The sequence below is a fragment of the Anneissia japonica genome, unplaced genomic scaffold (assembly GCF_011630105.1).
Source record: "Anneissia japonica isolate Jap-2015-1 unplaced genomic scaffold, ASM1163010v1 scaffold287598_len761594_cov195, whole genome shotgun sequence".
In the NCBI taxonomy this organism is placed as follows: Eukaryota; Metazoa; Echinodermata; class Crinoidea; order Comatulida; family Comatulidae; genus Anneissia; species Anneissia japonica.
This window is the reverse complement of record NW_022705477.1, coordinates 422,826-449,156: the sequence shown is the minus strand read 5'-3', so window position 1 is coordinate 449,156 and position 26,331 is coordinate 422,826. Positions and strand designations below refer to the sequence as shown.

General features: G+C 31.3%; 1 protein-coding gene across 1 annotated transcript; it reads right to left on the bottom strand.

The window, feature by feature from the left end:
• Positions 1 to 343: 343 nt before the first annotated feature.
• LOC117105592 (importin subunit alpha-7-like) lies at positions 344 to 26,179 on the bottom strand. Its single transcript, XM_033246777.1, has 14 exons — positions 26,099 to 26,179; positions 22,489 to 22,643; positions 16,303 to 16,377; positions 15,349 to 15,445; positions 13,819 to 13,916; positions 9,637 to 9,768; positions 7,615 to 7,703; positions 6,457 to 6,556; positions 5,749 to 5,912; positions 5,498 to 5,576; positions 4,859 to 4,984; positions 4,169 to 4,296; positions 3,629 to 3,807; positions 344 to 3,190 (listed from the first exon to the last, which is right to left on the bottom strand). The coding sequence occupies exons 2-14, from the start codon at positions 22,618 to 22,620 to the stop codon at positions 3,000 to 3,002; spliced, it is 1,590 nt and encodes a 529-aa protein (XP_033102668.1). The 5' UTR covers positions 22,621 to 22,643; positions 26,099 to 26,179; the 3' UTR covers positions 344 to 2,999.
• Positions 26,180 to 26,331: the final 152 nt, after the last annotated feature.

The window sequence follows — 26,331 nt, the reverse complement described above, 5'->3', positions numbered from 1 at the left end:
TATAGTTATAAGTTATTTAATTTCAAATGTCTATGCTGAATTTGTATTAGTGTTTGTTTTGTTTGCTTACTGTTTGCTTATGTATCTTGAGATAAATTAATGTTGCATGTGTAAAGAGTTTGTTGTATATGATATATTTGAAGAAAGTTTTTAAACGAATGAAATAACTGACATTGAATATTAGTTAGTTACAATAGAATTCTTACAGGAATATTAGTGCGCCAACTAATGCGAGGCAAAGGTGACTATTTTCTTCTCAGTGTACCCCACAAAATGATCATCACAATTTCAAGTGCGTCACCGTGCCAAAATAAACACAAAACAAGGAAATATGGTATAACAATTAAAACCTTTGGAAGGTATTATTATAATTCTGTGGTTATGGATTAGGATTTCAATTTAGAGAATCACAATACATGAAAGTTGGCACTCTAATATTCATATAAAAAAACTATCATGGTTACATAACACCAATAGAAAGAAAATTTAGCAAAATTCTTGCGAGAAAGCTATCATAAAAACAAACAAAAGGCACAACAATCCTACTAGGAGAGGGTTCTTAAACTTACAAAACCCCCTCCTTACTACTATAACAGAATAATTAATACACCTATTAATTAATGAGGAACAACACTGTAGTAATCATATAGTAGTAAATGTTGCTATATAATAGTTCCATGTTCTAATCTAAATATTAAATATTCAATACATGGTTTAGACACGTTATTCTCATTCAATAAAGGTAACATGGAAACATTTCTACATTCTCCAAATCCAACGAAATGATGGAAGTATAACAGTGTATTTTAAAAATAGATCAGTAAGTATACCAGGGTTCTTGCATAACAATTTTGTTTATACCAATCCCAATATCATATATTGTACCCTATGATTTCATTATGGTCATTAACAATAATGACGTTTGTAATGACAAGAAATTTCAGACATTTTTTTTCCTTTGATAAAATATTTTCATGATATTTCCATAAATTTTGCGTAGTGTTTTCCATGAATACTGTAGTCATGGAAAAGAAAGTTATTAATTACATCCCATGAATTTTCAAGACTGCAAAACCCTGATATAAGTAACTACCTGTACTACAACTAAAGAACATCTAGCTAGGAATTTTTAAAAAACACCAAACAACAGAATTAGGCTTCAATTGCAATGGTTTCCTGCTAATAAATCTTGGGTAGTAGTTTGGTAAATCTAAGAAAACATGCATTTAAAAGTACTGTTTAAAAAACTCAGCAATTAAATGAATGTAGTTCTTTCTAAGAATTTGAACAAGAGAAGATAATTTTTTGGCAAAATAAGTGACCCTAGAATTGTTTTCTATAACATCCATTGCATGCATAAATAAACATAGGACTTATTGTTACTATTCTAAATGGATACAGTATAATTACTATGAATTTTGAGGTTATTTCAAACTAATAGGTTTATATCTTTAAATTTTAAAAAATTTAACCCAAGCATTTACCAGTTGGACTGGATTTTAATGATAAAGGTATTTGTACATCCCATCTCCCTATGCATGTAATATTTACATTTAAAAAATCAATACCAAAGAATATTAAACCACATAACAAGAGAACCTCGAATATGACATTAATCCAGATTTGCAGAATTTAAATTTGTAATACATTTAGTTAAAACACAAACAGGGACTGAGAAACCAATGTAAGCCCTTTTTAAAAATTTTAATATCAAATAACAAATAAATACTTTCTTTAAAAGAAAAGGAATTTCATAAACTAGAATATAACATTTGAATACCTGTAAACTATTTGATAAATTTCATATTTTTCTGATACAAAATTAATAAAAATTACTGGTTTTTTTCGATACCGGAGTTTACACGATTTTACCAGATTTAATATGATCATGCATTGTAAAAGCTTTGTAGTAGTTAAGTATATCTATACATTCAGTTGCATTTTGGCTTTTTGTATATTTTTTATCCTTTACCCAAATGCATTCTCACCAATCAAAATATTTCTATATTTGCTTTCATTATTTTTGTACATTTTCCAACCAAATTTTTGGCCGCTACCCATCAAATGCATGTGGTGGAATATTTGGTGGGTGAAAAATGGAATAAATGCAATAAAATAAATAGTTTTCTCTTCATGAAGACTTCATGTTTTGTCCAAACTACAATGATAAAATAACTCTTTATATATACAGATTTGTATATTATTTTTGGAAAAAACAAATAGCTTTAATTTCAGTAAATGAATTATTTGTAAATGTATGTATATGTATATATACACTACTTTGATATTTATTTGACTTAGTACATATCATAGCTTGTATTTTTTTATAGCTTTGATTAAAGTCAACTTTTAATAGGTTAACACGAGGGATAGCTGGTATTTCAAAATACTACATTATAGAACCATTTTCATGGAAAGAAATTTGTAATAATATGTGTGTATTCCAATTTATGAACCACACTTCCATTATATCTTGCACTTCTTCTGTGAGTATATTTTCCAAAAATGTACTGGGAAGTCTTCAATAAAAAAAAATTAATTAATATTGATGCGTCCACCCCTAAAGTTTCAACATCAAGGCAATTTTGTAACCATAGGAACAAAACATTTGAATATTAATTTGATAACAAAATACAATAACATAAATTTTGACTTGGTAATTTCTTTATCTTCTTCAATAAATTTGAATATTATGTACTATGAATATAGCTGTTGTCTATTTACATGTAATATTGCTGTGTAATGGAACCAAGGCTAATTTTTTCTGTTACAGATGAGTAAAAAAATAGAAAATATTATCATGCCTTCATGACAATAAATATCAATATCCTGCGATGCTAAGATATTTTAAACATGATATGTGTATGAGTTAGCCAATGAAAATTATACAAATACTTAAAACATTTAGTTATGTTCTACTCACAACTGTTAGGGTACCTCATATCAGTTAAGATAAAGGGTAATGTTTTGAAAGGATTCAAGTTCACACTGGTGGCGCTTCAGAATTGAAAGCCCTGCATTGGAACATTGTCTTGGGTTCCAAACTGGTATTCTTGCGATTCTGGGTCAACTTGAGGGGTAACTTTGTCGTCTTCTTCCTCCGTTCCGAAGTAGTGTTCTATAATGAAGGCGGCCTTTAGGTAGATATCATGGTTTTCATGGCTTTGCAAAAACTCAATCTTGTCAAGACCTAAAAATAGAGGGAAAAAAAATATTTTGTGGTACGTATTTAAACAATGAAGTCAAGTTTAAATCTACTATGGTAAAATGAAAAGCAGGAAACCTAAAGAAAACTGCTTTTCGGCACAATTCCATTAACAACGCAATGCGACGATGTGCATGACAAATCGTTTTCAATGACAATCCACTTAGCCTGCTATACAAATGAGCAGTGCGTGTCACTAGCACACAGCTGAGATGGATTAATCGACCAACACAGTGCATGTCCGGTAAAACAAATTCACATATTTAGGAATATACAAAGCCTATACAAATACAGACACTCATATCTCATGTGGATTACTCAAGACCTGTAAGATATTCTTAGTTCTGCCTTGTGAAAAATGGAGAAACATTAACATGATATTTTAAAATTTGGTCCAATAACTACCATTTGAAATTTGCTTACCAAAGCATTCTTCTATCATTTCAGCGTACGGGTTGATGCCATTGTCGCGCTGCTTAGCTTCTTGCTCTCCAAGCTTTAGTATATTTTCTAAACCGTTCAATGCAACTTGTACAATCTTGTTGTCCATTACTGTTAGCAAATCACACAGAGGTCGCACACAGCCCTCATGTATAATAAACCTGTAAATAAAACATTAACATTTTTATTACCGATAATAATCACAAATCTATCTATTAAAACATCTGAATTACATAATTTGTAATAAAGTGACTGACTGAAAAACAGACAATACAAAAACAAAAAGTGATCCACAAATCATTATATGGATGCTTAGAAAAATGCAGGACTTCTGATAATGCCCTATGGATAGATTCCTTAAGCCCCCTGACACATAGTATGGATGCCAGTAATAATCAGGTCTTCCATTAATGCCCCAATGATGGATCTCTACACTTCTTATCCATTGTATGGATGCCAGGAAGAATGTAAAACTTCTGTCCATGCCTCCCTTCATTTCTATTATAAATTTTAACCACAAACCGTATCTGCTCCGGTGTTCCACCCGACGTTGCATTAGTTATTGCCCAAGCTGCCTCTTTCCTGGTCTTGAACTCTGCTTTCCCAAGAATCTCAATTAGCATTGGAATAATATTAGCATCAATGACTTCCTGTAAAACAATGTAGGTAATGTAGTAAGTGAAGCGACATGCAGATAAAAAAAGTAGATAAATATAATATTAGCATCAATGACTTCCTGTAAAACAATATGTAGGTAATGTAGTAAGTGAAGCGACATGCAGATAAAAAAAGTAGATAAATATAATTGAAGGCACTGAATCCTACCAGTATTTACTCGATTTCTTCTAAAAGTCTATTTTCAAAAAAAAATCTTTTTAATGTCTATTTTCCACAATTATATTATTTTTTTGAAATGTTGGTTTTTCATGTGTTTTTCATAATTTGATATTGATGTTCCAAAATGTCTTCATACCTTTCCTAAACAACTTTTGAAAATTGTATGTTATTCAAGTTTCAAACAAAAATACAATGTTGTTAAAACCTCTTCAGTATCGTTACAATGATAGGCAGCTTAGTTATTATAAAGCTTTGCTTCCAAGCTTATGTAATCCTATGATCCTACACTAGTGTAACATGTTACCTCAGCTGTCAGTAAATGAAGAGGAGATTTATGATAATATAAAATACAACTAAAAAAAAAATATATTTTACCTGGATTTGCTGCCGGTTGCCAGCTGTGATATTGGAGATTGTCCAGCAAGCTTCCTTGCGGATTGATTCTTTAGGGTTGCTAAGTAAATGCAGGAGACTTGCTAATGCAGAACAATTCAAGATCACCTGAATCATGGAACAATAGATTATGAAAAAGGAAACATAAAAAAAATGAATACATTTTAAATATACAGAATGGATAGAAAAATATGTTCACCTTGAGCATAATATTTAATAAAAAATAAAACAAAATGATTAGGATGCACTTGACATTTAACCTCAATTATAACAAAAAACAATTAAAAAAATTTTTTTTTTAAATATACCATGAGTATAAACTGATACAAGACAATCAACATGTTGAGTGCCATATGGAAGGTTCAAAATTCATTTGCCAAAACAAATCCAGGTACTAATTACCTTGAAGGATAATTTATGCAAACATGAAGAAATGCAATAAAAAGGGTAAAAAAAAACAAAAAAAAACAACATTTTGATCTTCCTCCTACTCCCAGCCGAGTGAGCAAGAATATTTAATTTGCAAAACAAAATTATTAGGGTAGTCTACCAGAATGCTTCAATTGCATTCTTTTGTAAGTGGCAGAAGTTAGATACAAACTAGCGTTTGAATTGAAATACCTGTGTTTGTACATCATCTCCTGTGACAACGTTCCCAACGGCTCGTAACGCTGCAGACACAACACTTTGGGATGTGTGCCTGATAGAAATAAGAGAAAGCAAATACACTTCAGCAAACTGAATCAATCATAAATAAATAATTAGTAAATGACAAAATCACATACCACGTGTGGCTGTAACTATTGATTTAACATTAATAGCTATTGCCTTAACTTTAGTAACTAATGAATTACTAGTAACTATTGACTTACATTAGTAGTTCTACCAATCTGCGACACACACCACTGTCAATGACAGCTTGTATCTTCTCGTTAGGCCCATCAGACAGGTAAGACAAAGCCCAACAGGCGTCAGCTAGAACATCTTGGTCTGAACTAAACAGAAGCCTTGACAGGACAGGTAAGCATGGTGATACCTATAAAGACAAACACCAAATGCAAGTGAAACACACTGCATTTTTTCACAATGTGATGCCCATAACAGGAAACATCACACCAAGGAAATAATCAGGAAATGACGGCATCAAAGAAGCATTTTATCTAACCTCTATTAAATAATCTGCATGTTTTTATTACAGTTTGTTATAAATTTTTCTGTTATTACTACATTCAGTTTAGTCTCATCATCATCAGTCATAACTCTAAAATATATTGGTTGCTTTTGACTTCAAGACAGCGAATTAGCATTCTGGGAGTATTAGCAATTGTAGCTTATGAATACCTTATAGCAAAAAATGATTAATCTAACACCTTGGTTGGAATGATAGGGACTCGGGAGACAAAAGAACTTTGCCGTGGTTAAATACCATGTACATTCAACAGGCCCGGGAGTGGACAGGGCACACAACCCACTCTTTAATTATAATAGTAATGACCACTCTTGTTCAAAGCTTAATTATTTGGTCCCCAGAGAACTCAATGGATCAAAACCAAGTATCCCAACTGAATAACCACGCTTACCTTTTCAAATTCTGGTGCTGGATTCTTCCCCCGGCATAGATTAGACAGAGCCCACACCGCATTCCTTGTCATGGATATTCTAGTTGATTGAGCAAGTAACCTGTGCAGAGATACATTGTCATTGTTAGGTCATTATTTTTCAATGAAAAATATAATACGGTAATGAGTTTATTTCTGCCCATTCCATTTACTGTACCTGTAGAAATAAGAAACAGTCGTACACATGTTTCTCACTCCATGTATATATAATTTCTCATAGCATTGGATAGACTATTAAAAGTGTCAGATTATTTTTTGTAATGAATTTAATAAAGCTCTGTATAAATTCATTGTTTATTAATACGCCAATTGTGATGTCATCATATGATTTTCAATGCAATTTTCCTATCCAATTTCAAGCAGTAATTTACAAATAGTGCACATGATATATTTTACTTCATCTATTCAACAATAGCTATGAGTGAGTTAATTTCTGCCCATTCCATTTACCAATAGAAATAAGGAAATGTCAAACACATTTTTTTTCACTCCATGTATATATCATTTCCTATAACACTGGATAACCTATTAATGCAAGTCATAGATCAATTTTTGTAATAAATTTAATCAAGTTGTGTATAATTTTCCTTGTTGATCTATATGCCAATTGTGATATCATCATATGATCTTCAATGCAATATTCCTATCCAATTCCAACCAGTAATTTACCAATAGTGCATATATATTTCACTTCATCCATTCAACAATAGTTTTGAGTGAGTTTATTTCTGCCCATTACATTTACCAGTAGAATTAAGAAACTGTTGAAACACATTTTTGTTCACTTCATGAATATATCATTTCCTATACTAGCATTCGATAGCCTATTAATTCAAGTCACATGTTATCTTTTGTAATAAACTTCTTTTCAGCTCTGTATGCTTTTCTTTGTTGATTTATACGCCAATCGTGATGTCGTCATATGATCTTCAATGTAATTTTCTTATCCAATTCCAAGCAGTAATTTACCAATAGTACATATTATATTCAACTTCATCCATTCAACAAAAGCTAACATTATTTTCCGTCCATATAATGCGATACAATATTCAATGCAATTGCGATGCAATGTTTCTTGTTTATCCCTAGAATGAGTGCCTACCAATTTTTTATACTTACGAAAGTAAGGGTGGCAATATGGCACAATCCAAAACATAGTCCCTACAATCTGGGCTGTCGCCTGCAATATTGCCTAGTGCCCAAACAGCCTAAGGAAAAGAAGAGCATAAAATATGTACCATTATACCTGATTCAACCATGCCATTTTCTACATTATTACTTTAGTTACTATGAACATCTCAATGTAATAAATCTTTAGTTTATGGATTTTATCATACTATCAAAATTGAGCATATTTCCTGATAATATCCTCAAAGCAATCTATTACATGGATTCATATCTCATAAACATAGTTTTCTTATAGGGCACATGGGTATTGTTTTATCATGAGTGCAATCATTTGTTTTTTATTTCCTTTTATATTCTTCATAAAGGGATTCTCCTATTACAAGGCACTTTAGTGACTTTCATGGGTTATCTAGGTTCCTAATTAATTCTAGGTAATCACTTTTTTTCCCACATTGTATATTTTTAAAGAATTCTGATGTCTTCTATACTGGATACTGCCTTTTTCTTTTTGGAACTTAGCAACCTAATAAGGTTACTATAGGATTTGTTTATTGTATTACATATACTGCACAAGGCTTTGTAATTTGGAAAAACTTGCGGGTTTTAAAAATCTGAGAAAGACATCATCATTAAATGTTAGGGTTGCAAACACAGTAATTGGGAATCTATATGTACTGTACCTACACCATGCACATAATCATTTATAGACTCAAAGCAATAAAGGGGAATTGCTGGAAAATGAATCAATAAACCCAAATCTCCAAGTGAAATAAACACTTACTTTACATATTATTTATAGTGTCTGTGTTAAGTTAATACTTAAGCAATAAAATTCCATAATTGAATGCTTATTTTGTCTATAAAGCAAGCTTACAGAATGTCTTAAAACCAGTCTTTTCAATTGAGTTTAGGGCATTTTAGGGCTGGGCTTGGTAGTTTTCGCAGTCATTTCATTTTTATCTTTTTATGATTTACTACCACTGATTTAATTTGACTCATGAAAACATACTCTGTTGGTTTTTGTTGGGGTGGGCTGTACTTGATGGAAATATTCATTATAGTGGAGGATAGTTAAACGCTTTGTAACCACTAGTGCTAGGATCAAGTAAGGATCAAGTAAGAAGTATTAGAAAACTAGAAATTATTTTCTTCACCAATTATCAGATACTCAATACTCAATAAATTTTATTTGTCAACAATAACAATAACAACAATACAGTAGTTAGTTAATTATTTACTATCAATTGTAGTTTGTACTGTAATCTTGTTCATCTATCATGTGACAATAATGTTAATATTAAAACATTAAAATATGTATTGAAATTGGCTTATCATTTTGCTATAAGAATGCCAATAACATCAGGTAATTGGAAAAAGAAAATCTATATTTTTAATTAAAAAGTTAAATAAACATATTGAAATATACAAATTAGGCAATTTATTTTTCGTTTACTTAGTAAGTATATGTTTTTATTAGATTTAGTAATGCTTTTTTGTACAGTGTAATTTTGATAACCATTGTTCACTTACTTGTTCTTGTACATCTTCATTCTGTAAGTATATGTTTTTTTTAGATTTAGTAATGCTTAACTACAGTGTAATTTTGATAACCCTTGTTCACTTACTTGTTCTTGTACATCTTCATTCTTTAAGTATATGTTTTTCTTAGATTTAGTAATGCTTTTTTCTACAGTGTAATTTTGATAACCATTGTTCACTTACTTGTTCTTGTACATCTTCATTCTGTAAGTATATGTTTTTATTAGATTTAGTAATGCTTTTTTGTACAGTGTAATTTAGATAACCATTGTTCACTTACTTGTTCTTGTACATCTTCATTCTGTAAGTATATGTTTTTATTAGATTTAGTAATGCTTTTTTCTACAGTGTAATTTTGGTAACCCTTGTTCACTTACTTGTTCTTGTACATCTTCATTCTGTAAGTATATGTTTTTATTAGATTTAGTAATGCTTTTTTCTACAGTGTAATTTTGATAACCATTGTTCACTTACTTGTTCTTGTACATCTTCATTTTGTGCTTTTAGGAGCATAATAAAAATGGGTACAGCTCCTGCTTCTATTACTGTTCTCGTTTGAAGTGATGTACCGGATGCGATGTTTGTTAATGCCCACGCTGCTTCGAACTGCAAGATATTTACGGAATAAAGGGGGTTTGTTAATGCCCACACTGCTTCGAACTGCAAGATATTTAGGGAATAAAGGGGACATGGCTATAAAACATTACATTTTCAACTGTTGTCACAAACAGTCCTTCAAAGTCTTAAAATATTGAGAGAAAAAATTGTTCACTTGGTTACAGTACTGTATCTCTTATCTTCAAATGGTTCTATAATCTTTTTTTTTTTTTTTCTTATTCATGTTTCCTATTAATTGCAGGTTAGTTTAGGTGTCTCAAATAATAATGAAAGAATAAATAATAATATTATTATCTCAGAAAACATATGGATCAAACTGTCTTAAGGTCAGTTAACAAGAAACTCAAATTTAAATTTCATGGAATAATAACATACTGTATGTTGGGGTCTCTCTCCATCCAACACTACAGGAAATATGTCATCACACAAAAACATGCAACAGCTTCTTGTTTGAGACATACATGTACAAATAGAAGTTAATGAAATAAAATAATATTTAAACAAACAAAGGATGTTGAATCATGAAAAATTTGGAAAGCTGAAAAGGGGAATTAGTATACTGTAGTGAAATTTTAATGCAATATTTGATTAAGAATTGCATTGAATTCACAGCTTAAATTTCCAATTTTGACTGGAAACAGTTCTGACAGAGAATTTGTTTGACCTTATAATTCTAGAAATGAGGAAATTTGATTTTATGTAATAAACTTCCTAAATGAACTCCACATGTCATTGAAAATGAGTATTTGCAGTGTGAATGAGCTGTGCCTATCATTCAACCAAACACATCAAATACCACAGATTAAGTTTTAACATCAATAGTGTATATATGAGTATTAATGATTATTTAGAAAAATGAGAACATAGGCATGTACAGCTGAATTTATCATCAGATTATTAATATTTCTTGATATCAATTCAAAACAAATGACGTTAAAATCCTACTTCAAAAATCTATAGAGATATTGTATGTTCAAATATTCACATTGTTTTTTTATATATAGTTTTTTGTGTACTTAACCAAATTACTAGTAAACTGAGCTCTTTGTCAGATACAAGTATTGTGTTCAAGAGATTTGCGAAAATCTGATCTTATTATTATTACTATTATTATTATTATCACAGGCCTCGAATTTGGGGATTTTATGGGCAAGGCCAAATGGCCTCAGGTATGACATGACTTTGAAAGGCACCAAGGCCAAATAGAAAGGCACCAAGGCCAAAATTTCAAGTATAAAAGGGCACACAAGGCAAAATTTGATTTAGCCTCAGTACTAATTTCTCGCGAGTGCCTTGGTTTATGTTAATTTTCGTTGTCAACAATACTCAACGAAAATTCGTTCCAATGAAATGAACCAGTCGAATGAGCCCATGTTTATTGCAATAACCGCTAGAGTAAGACGCATGCGCACACAACGGTAAACGCAAAAACAGTTTGTATCAACCGTATCAACACACATGGAAATTCTCTCAATGTTACATATTTACATGTTCTCTTCTGTCACTGCAACCTGGCCAAGGCTAGCTTAGGCGACCTACGTTTTTGGCTTTCGTGTTTTCTTTAAACGTTCTTACTTAGATTTATTTTACGTGTCAAACGATCTATATTAAGCATTGTGAGGGCACCGAGGCCAAGGCTTTAAAAGGGCAGGCAAGTAGTGGCCATCGTCGTGCTTCATTTTCAGGGGCACCAAGGCCAACTGGGAGGGCACCGTCGGCAATGGCCGCGGTAAAATTCGAGGCCTGCAATTATTAATATTATTATTATCATTGGTTTAAGTAGTATATCCACTCATATTTCTAATTTTTTTTATCATTGAACTCATTGAAAAACACCTTAAGTAAACAAAATTGTGAATAATGTTTTTCATAAAGTTATGATAAAAAGCAGCTACCAGATGTTAAAACCATTTCCTAAATAGTGTACATACTGTACTCAACATTAAACATTAAATCTAGTCATATTATTTTAATTATGCAAATATGGAGATCAAATATTACAGACATAAAATTGCTCAGTGCAGTTAGCTTGGTGAGATGATTTCTATGTGGTAACCATGGTAATAGCAGATGCAGGATATTAAATATTTACTGGTTAATCAGAAAAAATTCTCAAAAATTCAATTAAAAACATTGAATAGCAGAATGAGATGTAAAAGTTAACAATTTCCAATAAGAGAGAGATCAAAAAGTTCAGATTCTGTCAACTTACAGACATTTTATAACAATAATCATTAAATTGGTTTACAAGCCTAAAAAGATATTGAACTGTATTATTTAAAAGTGAGCTACTGTAGAAAGATGATTTGTTTTTACTAGACAGGATTTTTTTATGTCACAAGTATTTATAGAATCAACTTAAAATTTAAATCATATAGCGGTGCTATATGATTTTTCGGTTTCAGTAGCTTACACTGATGTCACGCTGCTAACGGGTAAATCGTAATAACTACATAAAAAAATGCCAAAAAAAGATTTTATGGTTGATTCTATTAAAATTACATATCAAAAATGCTCTCTAGAAAAAAATATCATCCCTCTAGTTCCCTTTTAATGTCTTTATATTAAAAGCGAGGTAAAATATTTCTCTTCTTTCAATTGTAGCTAATAATTTACTTAATTACAAAGAAAGCAATTTAATTATTGAATTTAATTAAATTTCAAGTTTATTCGCAGAACATACCTTTAAGGAAATTACTGTACCTAGAGACCGATTGGTTACAACCAACAGAGAGATCAATATTTCCTACAATTTATGATATGAACGGTTTAATAAACCTTATTTCCTATTAGATGAAAGAGTTCTTTGAAATTTCTCTGACAGTTTAATTCATATTTTGCTGATATTATTTGTAGATTTCAATAGTGAGTGGCATGTAGATTAAGTTGCAACATCAAAATACAGCTGTCTTGAATTTATGTATAAACTGAAAAGATCATGTGAAGCATAGAAAATTCCCTATCACCATCCACAGCACTACATACAAAAATATTTAGAGGTTATAACAGCCAGTTGATAGAGTGTATATCTCCATGTCCCTATATACTAAATATCAGAAAGTCAAGAACCAAAAACTCCCCATGACCTTTGACCTTTTCAATCTAAAATTTACTCATCTTCAATTAGACTACTCCATTTTTTCTATGATGATCCACTTATTAGTTTTTTTTTAAACTCATTATAAATGGGTTTTTTTTCAATATTTGTGACCTTAAGCTTGACCTTTATGAATATTCATGTATTCAATTCTTACACTAATATGTACTTGATTAACTATTTTACTTTTTAATTAGCCTTTGATTGGAAAAGTATGGGTATAAGAAAAATTGAAAATTAATCAAAATTTCTAACCCAACACAATTTTTCTCACTGTTAACCACAGCACTAGCACTAGTTCTATTTCTAAATTGTTTACTTAGTCCCTTTAAATGTTTACAGTAGAGTCTGTAACCCTATATAAATGAGCTAGTCAATGTTTAATTTGATTTTTTTTTAGAACAGTATATCTTATGTCAGTAGTTAATCATTAACAAATTAATAATTCAGTCCAACAGAATATTAATATTTAATTCAAAATTCAACAGTTTGTCAGTGAAACTACAACACAAGTTTTTTTTTTTTAGCCAACTTAACGACATCATAGATTTAATAACATTTATGTTTTATCAATTTAAATGAGCTAGTCGATGTTTAATTTGATTTTTTTTAGGACTGTCAAAAGTACAGTATGCTTTTAAATGTCAGTACTTAATCTCTAACAAATGAAAAATTGTGTCCAATAGAATATTAATAATTAATTCAAAATTCAACAGTTTATCAGTGAAGCTACAAGCTTTTTTAAACCAGCTCAATGACATCATAGATTTAATAACATATTAGATTACAATCTTCAAATAGACATCCAATAAAAATATAAATGTAATGAGTACTGTAGTTTAAGACAAATTGAAAAGAACTGCCCCAGTTATTGGGATGTAGAGGGTATTCAAAGTCAACAGTGATTAAATGTAAGTGGATATCTGTATGAAACATCGTACCTGTAGTGTATACATAGCTTCACCTTCCTGTTGTAAAAATTCGACAAACCGGGGAATAATTCCTGTTTGAATGACCTCATCTATTGGTGGATTTGGCTCTGTAAAATTAAATAAGAAAAAAATCTTTCAAATTTGAAATTTAAAGCAAATGACTTCTCCATGATGAATAATTTATAAAGGTGAACAAACTTATCTATTTGGTTAGTGGCAATCTGATATTTTTAACATAATGAGGGTGATCAATATATTCATCCTTGCTGTATAAGTAAACACCCTCATTTCTATGTTGTTTGACTGAATAGTGGACAATATTTTTTTATTGCTGAACCATAGACAAGACTCCTCATTATCATATGTGATATGATAATATGGTTAATTACTCCATCTCTTGACTTCTGTTCAGTTATCTATAACTCAATATCTCAGACTCATTCTTAGACCGGATTCACAACAAATTCATAAAGTTCATCGGCCCAGCAGCCGGTTCGCTAAGATGTGAACAATTTTTACCATCTAAAAGACACAAACGAAATGACCTTATTTCTCTTTTCAAATGTTTAAACTCCAAGTTTGATTGTGACCTTGTTTCAAATTTTTATTTTTATGTTCCTGTGCGCAAGCTTCGTATTAACTATTTGTTAAAAGTTCAGTATTCTCATGTCAATGTTTGTAAAAATGGTATTTTTTCGTCGTGTTGCTCCTTCTTACAATAATGTAGTACAAATTTTCCCCATATCGATATGTTTAATTGTAATATTTCTACTTTTAATGTAATCTTCACTAGGCCTATTTAATATTTAATATGTAAAAATGAATTTTTATGCAATTTTATTATTTTTACATATTTTTATATCATATTGTATTTTTATGGCGACCCTGTTTTGGTGTTTGACACACTGTTGGGTCATAAATAAATTAAAAAAAATTTAAAAAACCATAAATTAATAATATTATCTAAAAGATAAATATTCATAAGCCAAATTGCTTTTAGATAAATACTTTTTGGAAATTACTTGAATATTTAAAAAATGGGTCTCTATATTTTAATTTTTTGACATAAAAATTCCCAAGGCAAATGATCTACAAATGAATATTTATACTAGGTTAAAAAGTAATATAAAAGAAGAATATTAAAGACATGCGGAAAAATTATACTTTAATGACCCAATCCAAAATATGAATATTCATAAAGGCAAATGATCTTCCAATTACTTTTCATTTAATGCATTTGATAAAATATAATAAATTTAGTAGAGTGATCTTCCTAAGTACTATAGTGTAAACCATAAACCTGGTTCATACAATGGTACAAAAAATGCTTAAAAGATTGAATAATACAACACAATTCAAATTACATCCTTTCCTGGTCTAAACAATCCAATGAAAAGCATTTCCAAACACAGTTATGATAATGTTCTAGGAAATTAGATAACATTTTAGAGGAAGTAAAATTTAGACTTGGCATTGTCTTATTCATAGCTGAATCATCTTTGAAATTTCCAATGGTGAGTCAAATAAAAGTTCACTGACCTTTTGACAAAAGTTTTCGAAATTTCTGTGTAGCTTTCAGTTGGAGTTCCTGATTTTCAGACATAATATCAGACACCATTTCTGCTGTTATTGTAGGCTGTTGACAAAATTTAAAGATACTATAAGTGTTAAAAATTGGTTCTATTAAATTTCTAAATTTCAATTTAAAGAGGAAATGTTTTATATAATTAACAATATTAATTCTGCACCTTGCTTTACACAATCCATTTTATTTACAATATACCAGGAAGATGAGTACACAAACAAATATAAAGTTCTTTAAATCCAGCAATATTGACACAAATCAAAGAAATTTGGAAAAGTTAGCATTTAGTTCTATAAATTCATTTCTTACTTTCATTACAAAGATGATGACACACATTCAAAGCCATTTGAAAATGTTAGTAGTTACTGTATGTCAATTTACAATCTCAATTCTTAATTTCAATTCAATCATTCAAATTTAATTTCAATTCATGTTATTTATAGTATGCTTAAAAAGTTTTATACACCGCTTTTACAGCACACTACCAAAGTGTGTGAGCGGTTTTATCTCTGGTCATTGGATTTGAATTAGCAGACAAGCAGAATGTGCAAGCCACTCTGCCCCTAGAGGATAATCTTACCGTAATCTTAAGAAATGCACTGAGCACACAGATTTCAAAAAATCATAAAAGAATACATAATCTGAATGACCAGATCTCTCATTCTTTTCTTACACTTAATTCTTGAAATATAACTTCTTTTATAGAAAATTTCTATCAAATCATAATATAAATTACCACAAACACTAAACATTAATTATTCTGTTTCAAGTTTCTTTGCTCTGTAGTTAGAATTGTTGAGCTCATACTATATATCTCAATAATTTGTTAAAAACTAACAAAACAAATCAGATATTGGATGTTTGGAAAACTTTATGAAATATTGATAGGATTAATTTGTAATACTTACCGTTCCTGTGCTAGATATGATTGGATCTTGTATAAACATTTCATCTTGGTCTGTTACATTTCTTCTTTTAAACAACTGTAAACAAAGAATACAAATGAATAAAATACAAAAAATAAATTAAAATTTAATTAACACTGCACAATCTACTATACTACTCTTTGCACATAGTACTGTAAACCCTTAAATTAACTGGTTTAAATATTACTGTATAATGTAGTACTGAAGGTTTGATATGGGAAAAAAACTCATGATTTTTATAGTTAATCATACTGTATCTATAACTAAAATACTGTATTTACCTATATTTGCATGGGTTTTCAGAAATTTCATTACCTAAATATACTGTACAATATAGACACATGCAACTATGGTGTTGCTCTTATCAATGGATGTTCTAATGAGTTACACAATTAAAATTGCATGGTACCATTTTTTTTTACCAAAATTCACAGATATTCTAATAAAGTATGAGCCACACTATCAACAAAGCAGATAATTAAATGCTAGATGCAAACACAAGAGTCATGTTTGTGAATGTCGCCGATGACAACATAGCAAATGTTCACATCACATTTCACACCTGATTCATTTGTGGAGCACCTGTCCAACATATTCCTACAATCTTATTTATTAGATTAGTTTACTTCACTCACTTATATGTTTCACATTTTCGCCTCCATCTTATGTATTGCTGTAATGTCATGTCAAATTTAACATGTTCTACTATTACTAATAATACTACTAAGATTCTTTCATTCGATTTTATAAAAATCTCTACTTGTCGGTGTTCTTTTTCATTAATTTCTCTTTCCTCATTGGCTTTCGCAAACTTTTTCATTTTTTTTATAAGTTCAAGAATTGTATTTTTGATTGTGATGTGTGTCCTGGTTTTCTGTGACAACTGTCTTTCAAATGTACTCTCTTAAGCCTTTTATTTATTCGTGCAAATCAAAAGCGCTGGTTAACTTCCTAAGTTCTGATTTGTTGCGCATTTTTTTGCTTCGCAAAAAGTAGAAACAGTTAGACCTACAGTGTACTGATTTTGCTGAAGCTAAAAACCCAGATAGAAATGTGAATGTGTATGCGCATGAACTAACGCTTTCGATTCGAGCAAATAAATTTGCAAAATGTTCTGTATTAGCGTAAACAACTATAAATGGCAGTTTTAAGGTTTTAATGACAAAACTGCTAATAATATTGTATATCTAGAGTACTGTAGATGCATGTTCCAACCGTGCCCCTTGTCTATATTGTTTTAATTTTAAACTGTACAGTAAGTTTTAAGAATAACAAGGAACTAAGATTATTTGCAAATTAAACTAGAAAAATGTTTGGAGACTGCCTCGAATAAATTGTCAGGTATAGAAAATACATAGAGGTAATGATTACAGTATATAATATGTGGATAATCTTTACTTTAATAAAGAACATACAGTGCATGTATACTGCATTATAACGTTTTACATTATTACCGCGGCCATTCCACAAATTTCACTGCGAATGTATTTCAAGTTCATATAGCGTATCAAGCCCAGCAAAGCATTTCACATTAGTACCCCAGTCATTGGATCAAACAACTATGAAACACATATTCAACTCCCTAAGGAAAAATAAACTCCATACTCGAAACTGTAATCAACATTTGAGCCTAGCAGGTGAAATTCACAGCGCATGTTCAAGCCTCTGACTTCCACGGTAAGAGCCCAAATCATATCTGCTTCACCAACCGCGTAAGAAGCAATGGAAAGAACTTATTTTTAAAAGTAGACCCGAAATCAGCCAATGACCACCGACTCTTCCATTGGATCAGGCACGTTTGGAAACGACACTCGCTCTGGTAATATTGTATAATCTGTGACTGGCATTAAACCAAACTAGGTACTACTGTACTTTAATTGAAGAGATAACACTGAATTTAGTGCCTTGCCAAACAAACCCAAGCACATGGTCAAGCTTATACTCAAATTTTAAAAGTCCACTTTATTCCTTACTGCACTATGCTAATCGCTTTCACCAGCAGTAATGAGATTACTGTAATATGTTTTGCTCATGTAGTCATGTAGTTCATTTCATGACCACATTCGGATACAGAATATATTGACATTTCTTTACCAATCAATATGTAATTATCTCTAAATTACAACCTACATTACTTCACTTATGCAACAAGAGTATAGATGATATCGATGAAGAATATTTTTAGGGTAAATTAACATAAGAATTAAGACTAAATGATGGATGAGGTACTTAGATAAAGATTAAAATTATATATTCATTTATTAAGCATCATACTCTACATGTGTACAAATGAAATTTGTTTTTCCTGCATTTAAACTATAAAAAAAAAAAAGAAATATTAAGAATTTAAAATTAATTAAAAGATACTAAACAAAATGCTGCAGAAATACTATACTGTATCATTACTAAATAGAATTACTAATTTTAATACTGTACAATTATAACAAGGAATATTTACAGTAACTGTACAGGTACTGTAAAAAGAATATATTTTACCTTTTAATTTTTATCAAAAACACTTAAAGACTATACAGACACAAGATACAGAGAAAGGAATGATTTGATGTGAAAGAATCTAATGAAGATTCCGACAAAAATTAGGGCCCTGGGGCTGGATTTATCAAACCAGCTTTTAAGCTCGAAAAGTCTTAAGCTTGAAAAATCATCCTAACACCTAGAGAATGTTTGTCTTAAATCCATCAGATTTTAACATACCTTGCAATATTACTAGTTCCTTAAATCTGACTTAATATTTAAAATACAAAAGAGTGAAATGCTTAAGATGAAAATTTTCATTGCACTCCTATAGTATGAATTAATACGGTATAACAGGCATCAATGCGGTAGAGAAGTTTTTGAAAGTGCTTAAAATTGAACAAAAGGTAAAAAATACCAGCATACCAGAGGAATTCAAAAACAGACCTAATTTTTGATATTTGTATTTCCTCAATTAAATATGTTGCACTTCTAGCACATTTTCTACAAACTGTGCATTGCTAGAACATTTTTGTTTCCAATTAGTAATCATGAAAACATGCTCTCTTATATCTCTAATGACCATACACAGCTAAAATGAGCAAAATCTTTTATTTTAATCAATTTTATTTATGCTGAGCGTTATCAGAATGTTTATAAACTATAAAGACAATGTAAAGGTTGTTTTATAAATAAGCTTTAAGTATGACAATAAAACTCCTGTGATACTTTGTCTTCAGTTTGCAACATGCTTAAAAACCAACCTACAGTATGAATGAGTATCAAGTCAGCTGGAGCATCAATTAATTCAATTAATCGCTTGATACTGAGTATCTGTTCAAGCCATGAATCGGCGGCTGGTTTGTTAATTACCATTCCAAGACTGCAGACACACCTTCAAATTCAAACCATGAATTTAGCCTTCAAATTCAATAGACAATGGTAATGTAGTAGCGTAGCATTCTCATGAAATGCTACTGCACTCGGTCACGTCCTCTGCTTTATATATATCATGGGAAAAAATTAAAATGTTTAATGTTCCTTTCTTATTACTATTTTTTAAATAGAAATTTAGAAGCTTCATGTAGATGTTTAATTATGAATATTCATATTTACTTCTGTGGAACAGTTCAAGGTACAGTAAAAAAATTTTGAGGACATTTGTATAATTTGCATAATTTATATCTCAATGTATAATTTACATTTTAATTGCTTTTCTGATATTTATATTGTCAAATTTTTTTATGTTTATATTTATCTACATTTTTAAATATATTTATAATTAATACACCTGCATAGATATACCATCTTTTATTATAGTATACTGTATTCACCCTGAGACATTCTAGTTTAGACCCCATTGAAAATAAATTAACAGTAGTTGATTTTATGGGTCCATGCATCAATTATCCATTTTAACAAGCAATATATTTTGCATGTCATTGTTATTTTATTGTACATTGTGTTTGAATGGATGCTAAATAAATAAAGTAAGGCTATATTTGCCATGATAGGACCTTTGGATACATCTTGTTTCACATCAAACAACTAAACAAAAAATGACAGAAAATGAAACAAACAAAATCAAGTTTAAGATTCTGAGAAAACGGAACATGTAGGAGATTACAGTAGTGAAACAAGGTACTGTAGCAACAGTCAACACAGATTGTCACAGATAAACTTCATTAACGCGTACAAGTATAGTGAAAAACATTACATAAATGTGGAACTATTATAACACATAATTATCATCAAAATGATTTATTACGTAATCATACAGACAGATAATTCTAACCTGTAAAGTAGAAATGTGTGAGAATGACGTAGCTGCCATTAGATTTGTTTACTTTACAGTCATTTGGGGAGGGGGGATGTTCATTTAATTCAAAAATAAACACACCCAGGGTGTTTAATCAAGGGAGGCATTTATTCCAAGAAATTAAAGGATAGCTTTGGGTGATGCTGATTGGCCGATCGAATCGGGAGCTTTCGCAATTGCATCAGGGACTGCTACACAGTACGATTACACTGAAAAAACTGTAGCAACAGTGTACAGTAGCAATTGCATAGAAACCAAGTTTGACAATTTATGACGTATGCAACAAGATAGTTCACCAAAAGGTAGTAGCGGTGAAAGATAATAATCATCCACTCAACAGTAATTATCAATGGATAAATATAGTAGACGGCATAGAGCTGGACAATGCACGAAAATTAATGATTCTCAAATCAATTTGTTTCATGCTCCTTCGGATTAAAACTCATTTAGATTTAATGAAGAATATATTACTGTTATGAGTCTATGTTTGGTTTTTTCCTTTAACCCTTTGAGCAGTATCATATCAATTTGAATTTCCGAAAGGCCAACTAAAGTGAACTTTGAACTAGAAACTAAATTATATATCACTCATTAAACATTTATGTCCATCATTTGCATACACAGTCTATATGATGAAATTGAAAATGTATGATGAGCTTTTTTTTTAAATATTTAACAGGAAGCAAAATATTGGACTTCAAATTAAATTTGTTGAATAATATATAGTAGAACCTCGATTTTACGTACGGTACGGGACCGGAGGGCGTACGTAAATCAGGGGATTCGTAAAATAGAGGTTGGGTTAAATTTGTGGTAACCTTTGACCTAATACGTACGTAACGCTCAATATACGTACGTATGAACGAACGATTTTACCTATAGCTAGGCTAGACCAAGCCTCTAGGCCTACAAATAAAACCATGTGTTTCAAGTTTTTATTCATCACTTTACGATGTCATAATAAAGTGTTCAAATAACTTGGGAATTCCCCTTCATGCCTATTTTAAACAACAGAGCTGTGGTGTTGTCTGGGCCTGTTGAGACAAACTAAACCCATGTGCGCTGCACTGGGCGAGCCAACCAATTAGCGTTCATGTACATGAAACAGCAAACATGTGCACTGCACTGGGAGAGCCAACCAATTAGCGTTCGTGTACGAAACTATGCCTACTCAGCTTCGTGTAGAAAATTAGACAAGTGTTTCCATGGTTTGCCACACGAAGCTAAGGAGAAAAGCAATTATTTTGAGCACCATCTGTAGTTGTTCATCTCACTCAGTTCATGTGGTTTTAGATTATAACAACCCGGTATTAGACTCAACCAACGTTGCTGTTTAATGAAAATACGTTGCATTATGGTTTGTTTATAGTTATAGTTTATTGTTATAGTCTTTTTACATATTTTTGCTCTGAAAAGGGCCGTTTGTTTTGAATATTGTCGGGGTTTTTGATGACGTCATCGTCGATACGAGGCGTACGTAAAACCGAGGGTTCGTATAACTGGGGTACGTAAAAACGAGGTTCTACTGTACTTTTATTTCTGTACAGAAAGCTAATACAAAATACCAGTTGACATCCAAAACCAGTGGTGGATTTGAAAGAGGTCAGCCACCCACCGAATCCCTCTCCCAACCCCCAACAAATAAATTTTTCATTTTTTGAAATGGAGAAAAAGAAAATTATATTCAAATTTTTGGAGTGCCATTTCTAGTCATCTACAGGTGCCACAATCAAATTTTCTTGGGAGGGTTGGGGCTGAGGTGGTGGAGACCCTCATCTTTGAAAGTCCCTCCCTGCGCCCCCTCTATACAATTGCTGGAGCCAAGACTGAAGTGACTACGTGTATTCAATGTTCAATATTAAATTCTGCCTCACCTGTTCCTCTCTTTTTTGCTTGCGAAGTTGCACGCCTTCCTCTTCTCGGCGTCTCCTCATCTCTTGTAAATCTTTGTCCTTGTTCTTGTAGGCCCGTAGCCTGTTGTTTTCTTTGACAGGTGTAGCCATCATATTTCTTCTGTTTTTTCAGTATGCTATTTAAGAAAAAAAAAATGAAAACAATAGAAAATTTTCAAAAAATACCTATAAGTATATTGTTTTGAATGTCAATTAAACATCGTTAACACTGAGCAGTGTTATTTTACATACAGAGTCTGATAATCATTCTGGTACTGGTACAGGCATTTATCGCGCCTTTTCCTTGAGGTTATAAAGCGCAGTTCTTATCCCTGGTCATTGGGTCACATGCTTTAAATGCTGTTGCTGTGATCAGCGTAGAGCAGGCAACCCCACCAGGTACACATTGATATTCCTGGGTGGAGAGAAGCAATGCAGATAAAGTACTTTGCTCAAGGACACAAGCAAAATGCACAGCGAGAGATTGAAACCCCGACCTGGAGTTTGAGAAACCAAACCTTTACAGTAAGGAAATTCAGTTAAAAACTAAAAATTCTCACAATAATTTAATGCTTTTCACATTTACAATATACTGCAATGGCTACTGTGTCTCAGATGTACATTACTAAAGGGCATACTGTATGAATCAAAAACTGCAGACTGTTTACTGGTAGTTTGGACTGTACAGTCTGAGGAGGCTTAATCCTGGTGCACTCCAATCCCTCGTGTTCCTATTGATGAAAATATAAGATAGAAATACGACTAATAAACTGTAATTTGAACAATGGCTTTAAAAACTAGGGTGGGGGAAATAAACCAACAATATTCGTATTATAATATTACAATGCATGGCTTGAATTCTAATCAGTTGGAAAGTGGCTGCTAGTACATTTGGATACAGTATCTAGGACACAATTGCAAGATATATACGGCTTGACCACACACAGCAAATTGCATTTGCACTCGGCATTCATCTTGACAGTCACACCCATACAGATTCAGCAGACATCTGGCAAATGTACTAAGTGAGCACGGATGTATTATGAATTTAAGTACATTACATGTTCTAAATGCGACCTTTCAAAGAACATCGTAAACCTGGTTACGTACTTGGATCACAGAGCCCGTTCTTTTCGTATTCACTGTTTACGTACAGACAAATTAATGTCAATCTTAATTTCTAACACGATATAAATTACTTGAGTTTCCAACATAATAACTCATTGATCGAGCCTTGACAGCTTGTGAAATTTACGCTTAGAACTTTCTACAAAATTCCTAATCAAAGGGGCCATTTCTACAACTCATACTGAATGGAAATCATCTTATAAAAATATTTACAAGGCTCTAAATCACTCGCGGGTTTACAGTCAGATGCTTTGTTCAATGACAACTAACCAATTTTAACATTAAAATGCATATAGAACAAAGTTAAACTATGATGAAGTAAGTAGAGCACCTGTACAGTATGCTGCAAATCAAACAGTTTTCTATTTAGGATCTCTTTATCTTACACAAATTTTATCTGTCAAACTTTAAAATTGTTTGATCAAACTTTGGAGAAATAAAGCATAATTATCCAACTTCCATTAGAGATAAAAAGGAATTAGAAAAGACATGACTGATTAAATCTGAAACCATGGATAAATTACAATCATACTTTAAGTCTAAAATCACAATAAATACAGTGAGTCAATTTTCATTTGCACTGTAAATACTGTAGATCCTCCACTTTACCTTGAATTTGGTTTCAAACAAAGGAAATATTAAAAACCACAAATAGAAAGTATAAAGACACTAGGTTTTTTTTTTTTTTGGGAACAAAGAAATATCCAGTCTAATTGCATACACAGGAATATAAAATGTTGTAGGCCTACTGTATACCTACAGTAGCTACCAATATCCTATATACTGTACAGTACTTTGTTTTCTTACCAAACTATGCATACAGTAGTATTATTAATTATTATATTATGCAATCCTTAACAAATTTCATGCTAGTTTCTTGCCCTATAAAAATCAACAATGTATTATTTTGCCTTAAACAAAATTTGTGTTAGTTCTTTCCTTTCAATTAATGTTTAGTTACATGGTTACAGTAATTCCTATCACCATTTCTACCAACCTCTATCAATAATATCTTGCCCTACCAATCTCCTTAGAGTTTAGTTGTCCATGACTCTTCAGGTCTGCATAAATTTGTTCATACATAAATAATATCTGACTGTATTCTGTTTAGAGGCTTTATGCCTGGTTCAATAAGAAAAATTAATCATAAGATTTAGATGACATAGTAATTTAAAATAAAGACAGAAAAGCAGGAACAGAAAGCATGATAAATTGGTTTTCTTTGAATCTTGTTTGTTTGTTTTATTACCAGCTAAATACACTTACATATATTTACATTACAACCAATCAATATGAATTTATACTTTAAAGTCAATTAATACAATAATTTACACAAAAAAAAACATTGACTGAAGAGCCACTTGACAGTATTTTTGGAGAGCCACTTGACAGTATTTTGGTATACTCTTGGTTATCCTGTCTTCCCGAGTTTGAAACTGTTTTGTGTGTTCAAATTAGACAAAATAAATGAAATGAAATGACTGAATTCCTAATGCACATTTACAGTATTCAGGCATAATAGTGCAAGAACAGCAGCATTATTAATCACAACTAAGAAAAAAACAAGTCAAAATCATGGATAAGCTCATTATTATTATTATACATTTTAGAAATTTAAAATCACTCAAGCAGAACTAAATTTTGGGAAATTCCATTATCAAACAATACTTGCCTTTTGTTGCTATTTATCGGCTATTTTTGCATTCGTATAAAAAAAATCTTCATTGGGTGGTTCTTAAATTCTGGTGCTTTCAACCTACATTGTCGTACTATAACCTCAAATAGGCATAGGATAGGTACTTTATTATATGAAAATCATTTTTCTGCAACAATATCTACTCCCTCTCATACATACTGAGTGTACAGTACAATAATAGGCTTGGTCCTAGGTAATGCCCCAGCCCCTATCTTTTAGGATCATGCCTATCCGGACTTGGAACTACACTTTTCATATCTTTTCATAATCATATTCTACATGTTTTTAGGTCTAGGCCTAGCCTTTTTCCTAGCTAGAGCCAGGGTCAAGCCTAAATAAAATATAGGCTTCATCATTCTTAAAAATTACTACGTACGACTACGTGTACGGTGTACCTAAAAGCTGAACAAAATGCTTTTGAATTCGAAATGTTCCGATATGAATTACTAATAATATTAATCGAGGTAGGCCATTGTTACGTCAATATAAAAACACGAGGTAAGACCACACAAACCAGCAAGTTTGCATGCAATTGAGAAACCAACCGATGCCCCGTCTGTGCGTGTGATAGCCTAGGCAATGGTTCAACGTTTGATTGATGGATTCTACGAGAACATCAGTCTATGGTTTGGCTGAACTCCTGCCTTGTGCGATCTCTCTCCGATTACTCTAACACAAGTAAAATATCTACACTGATGTAAATTTCAGTAAAATAAAAAGGATGTCAGTGAATATTTTGAATGAAAATAATTAATTTAAAATACTCACTTTGAACAAGAATTTCTATAAATTGTTAGGAGGGAACCCCTTCTCCTTCCGCAACATGCGCAATGCAATTGAGCAGGCGCAATGTATTTTTCATAGTGAGCCCTCTGGCGTTACATGATTTCGCAACCAATTTAGATTAAACCATTTTTTTATCCTACCATAATTTAGGCCTTAGATATGAAATGCTTTCCTGCGTTTACTAAAGATCGCTACATAATAAAATTAAGTTCATA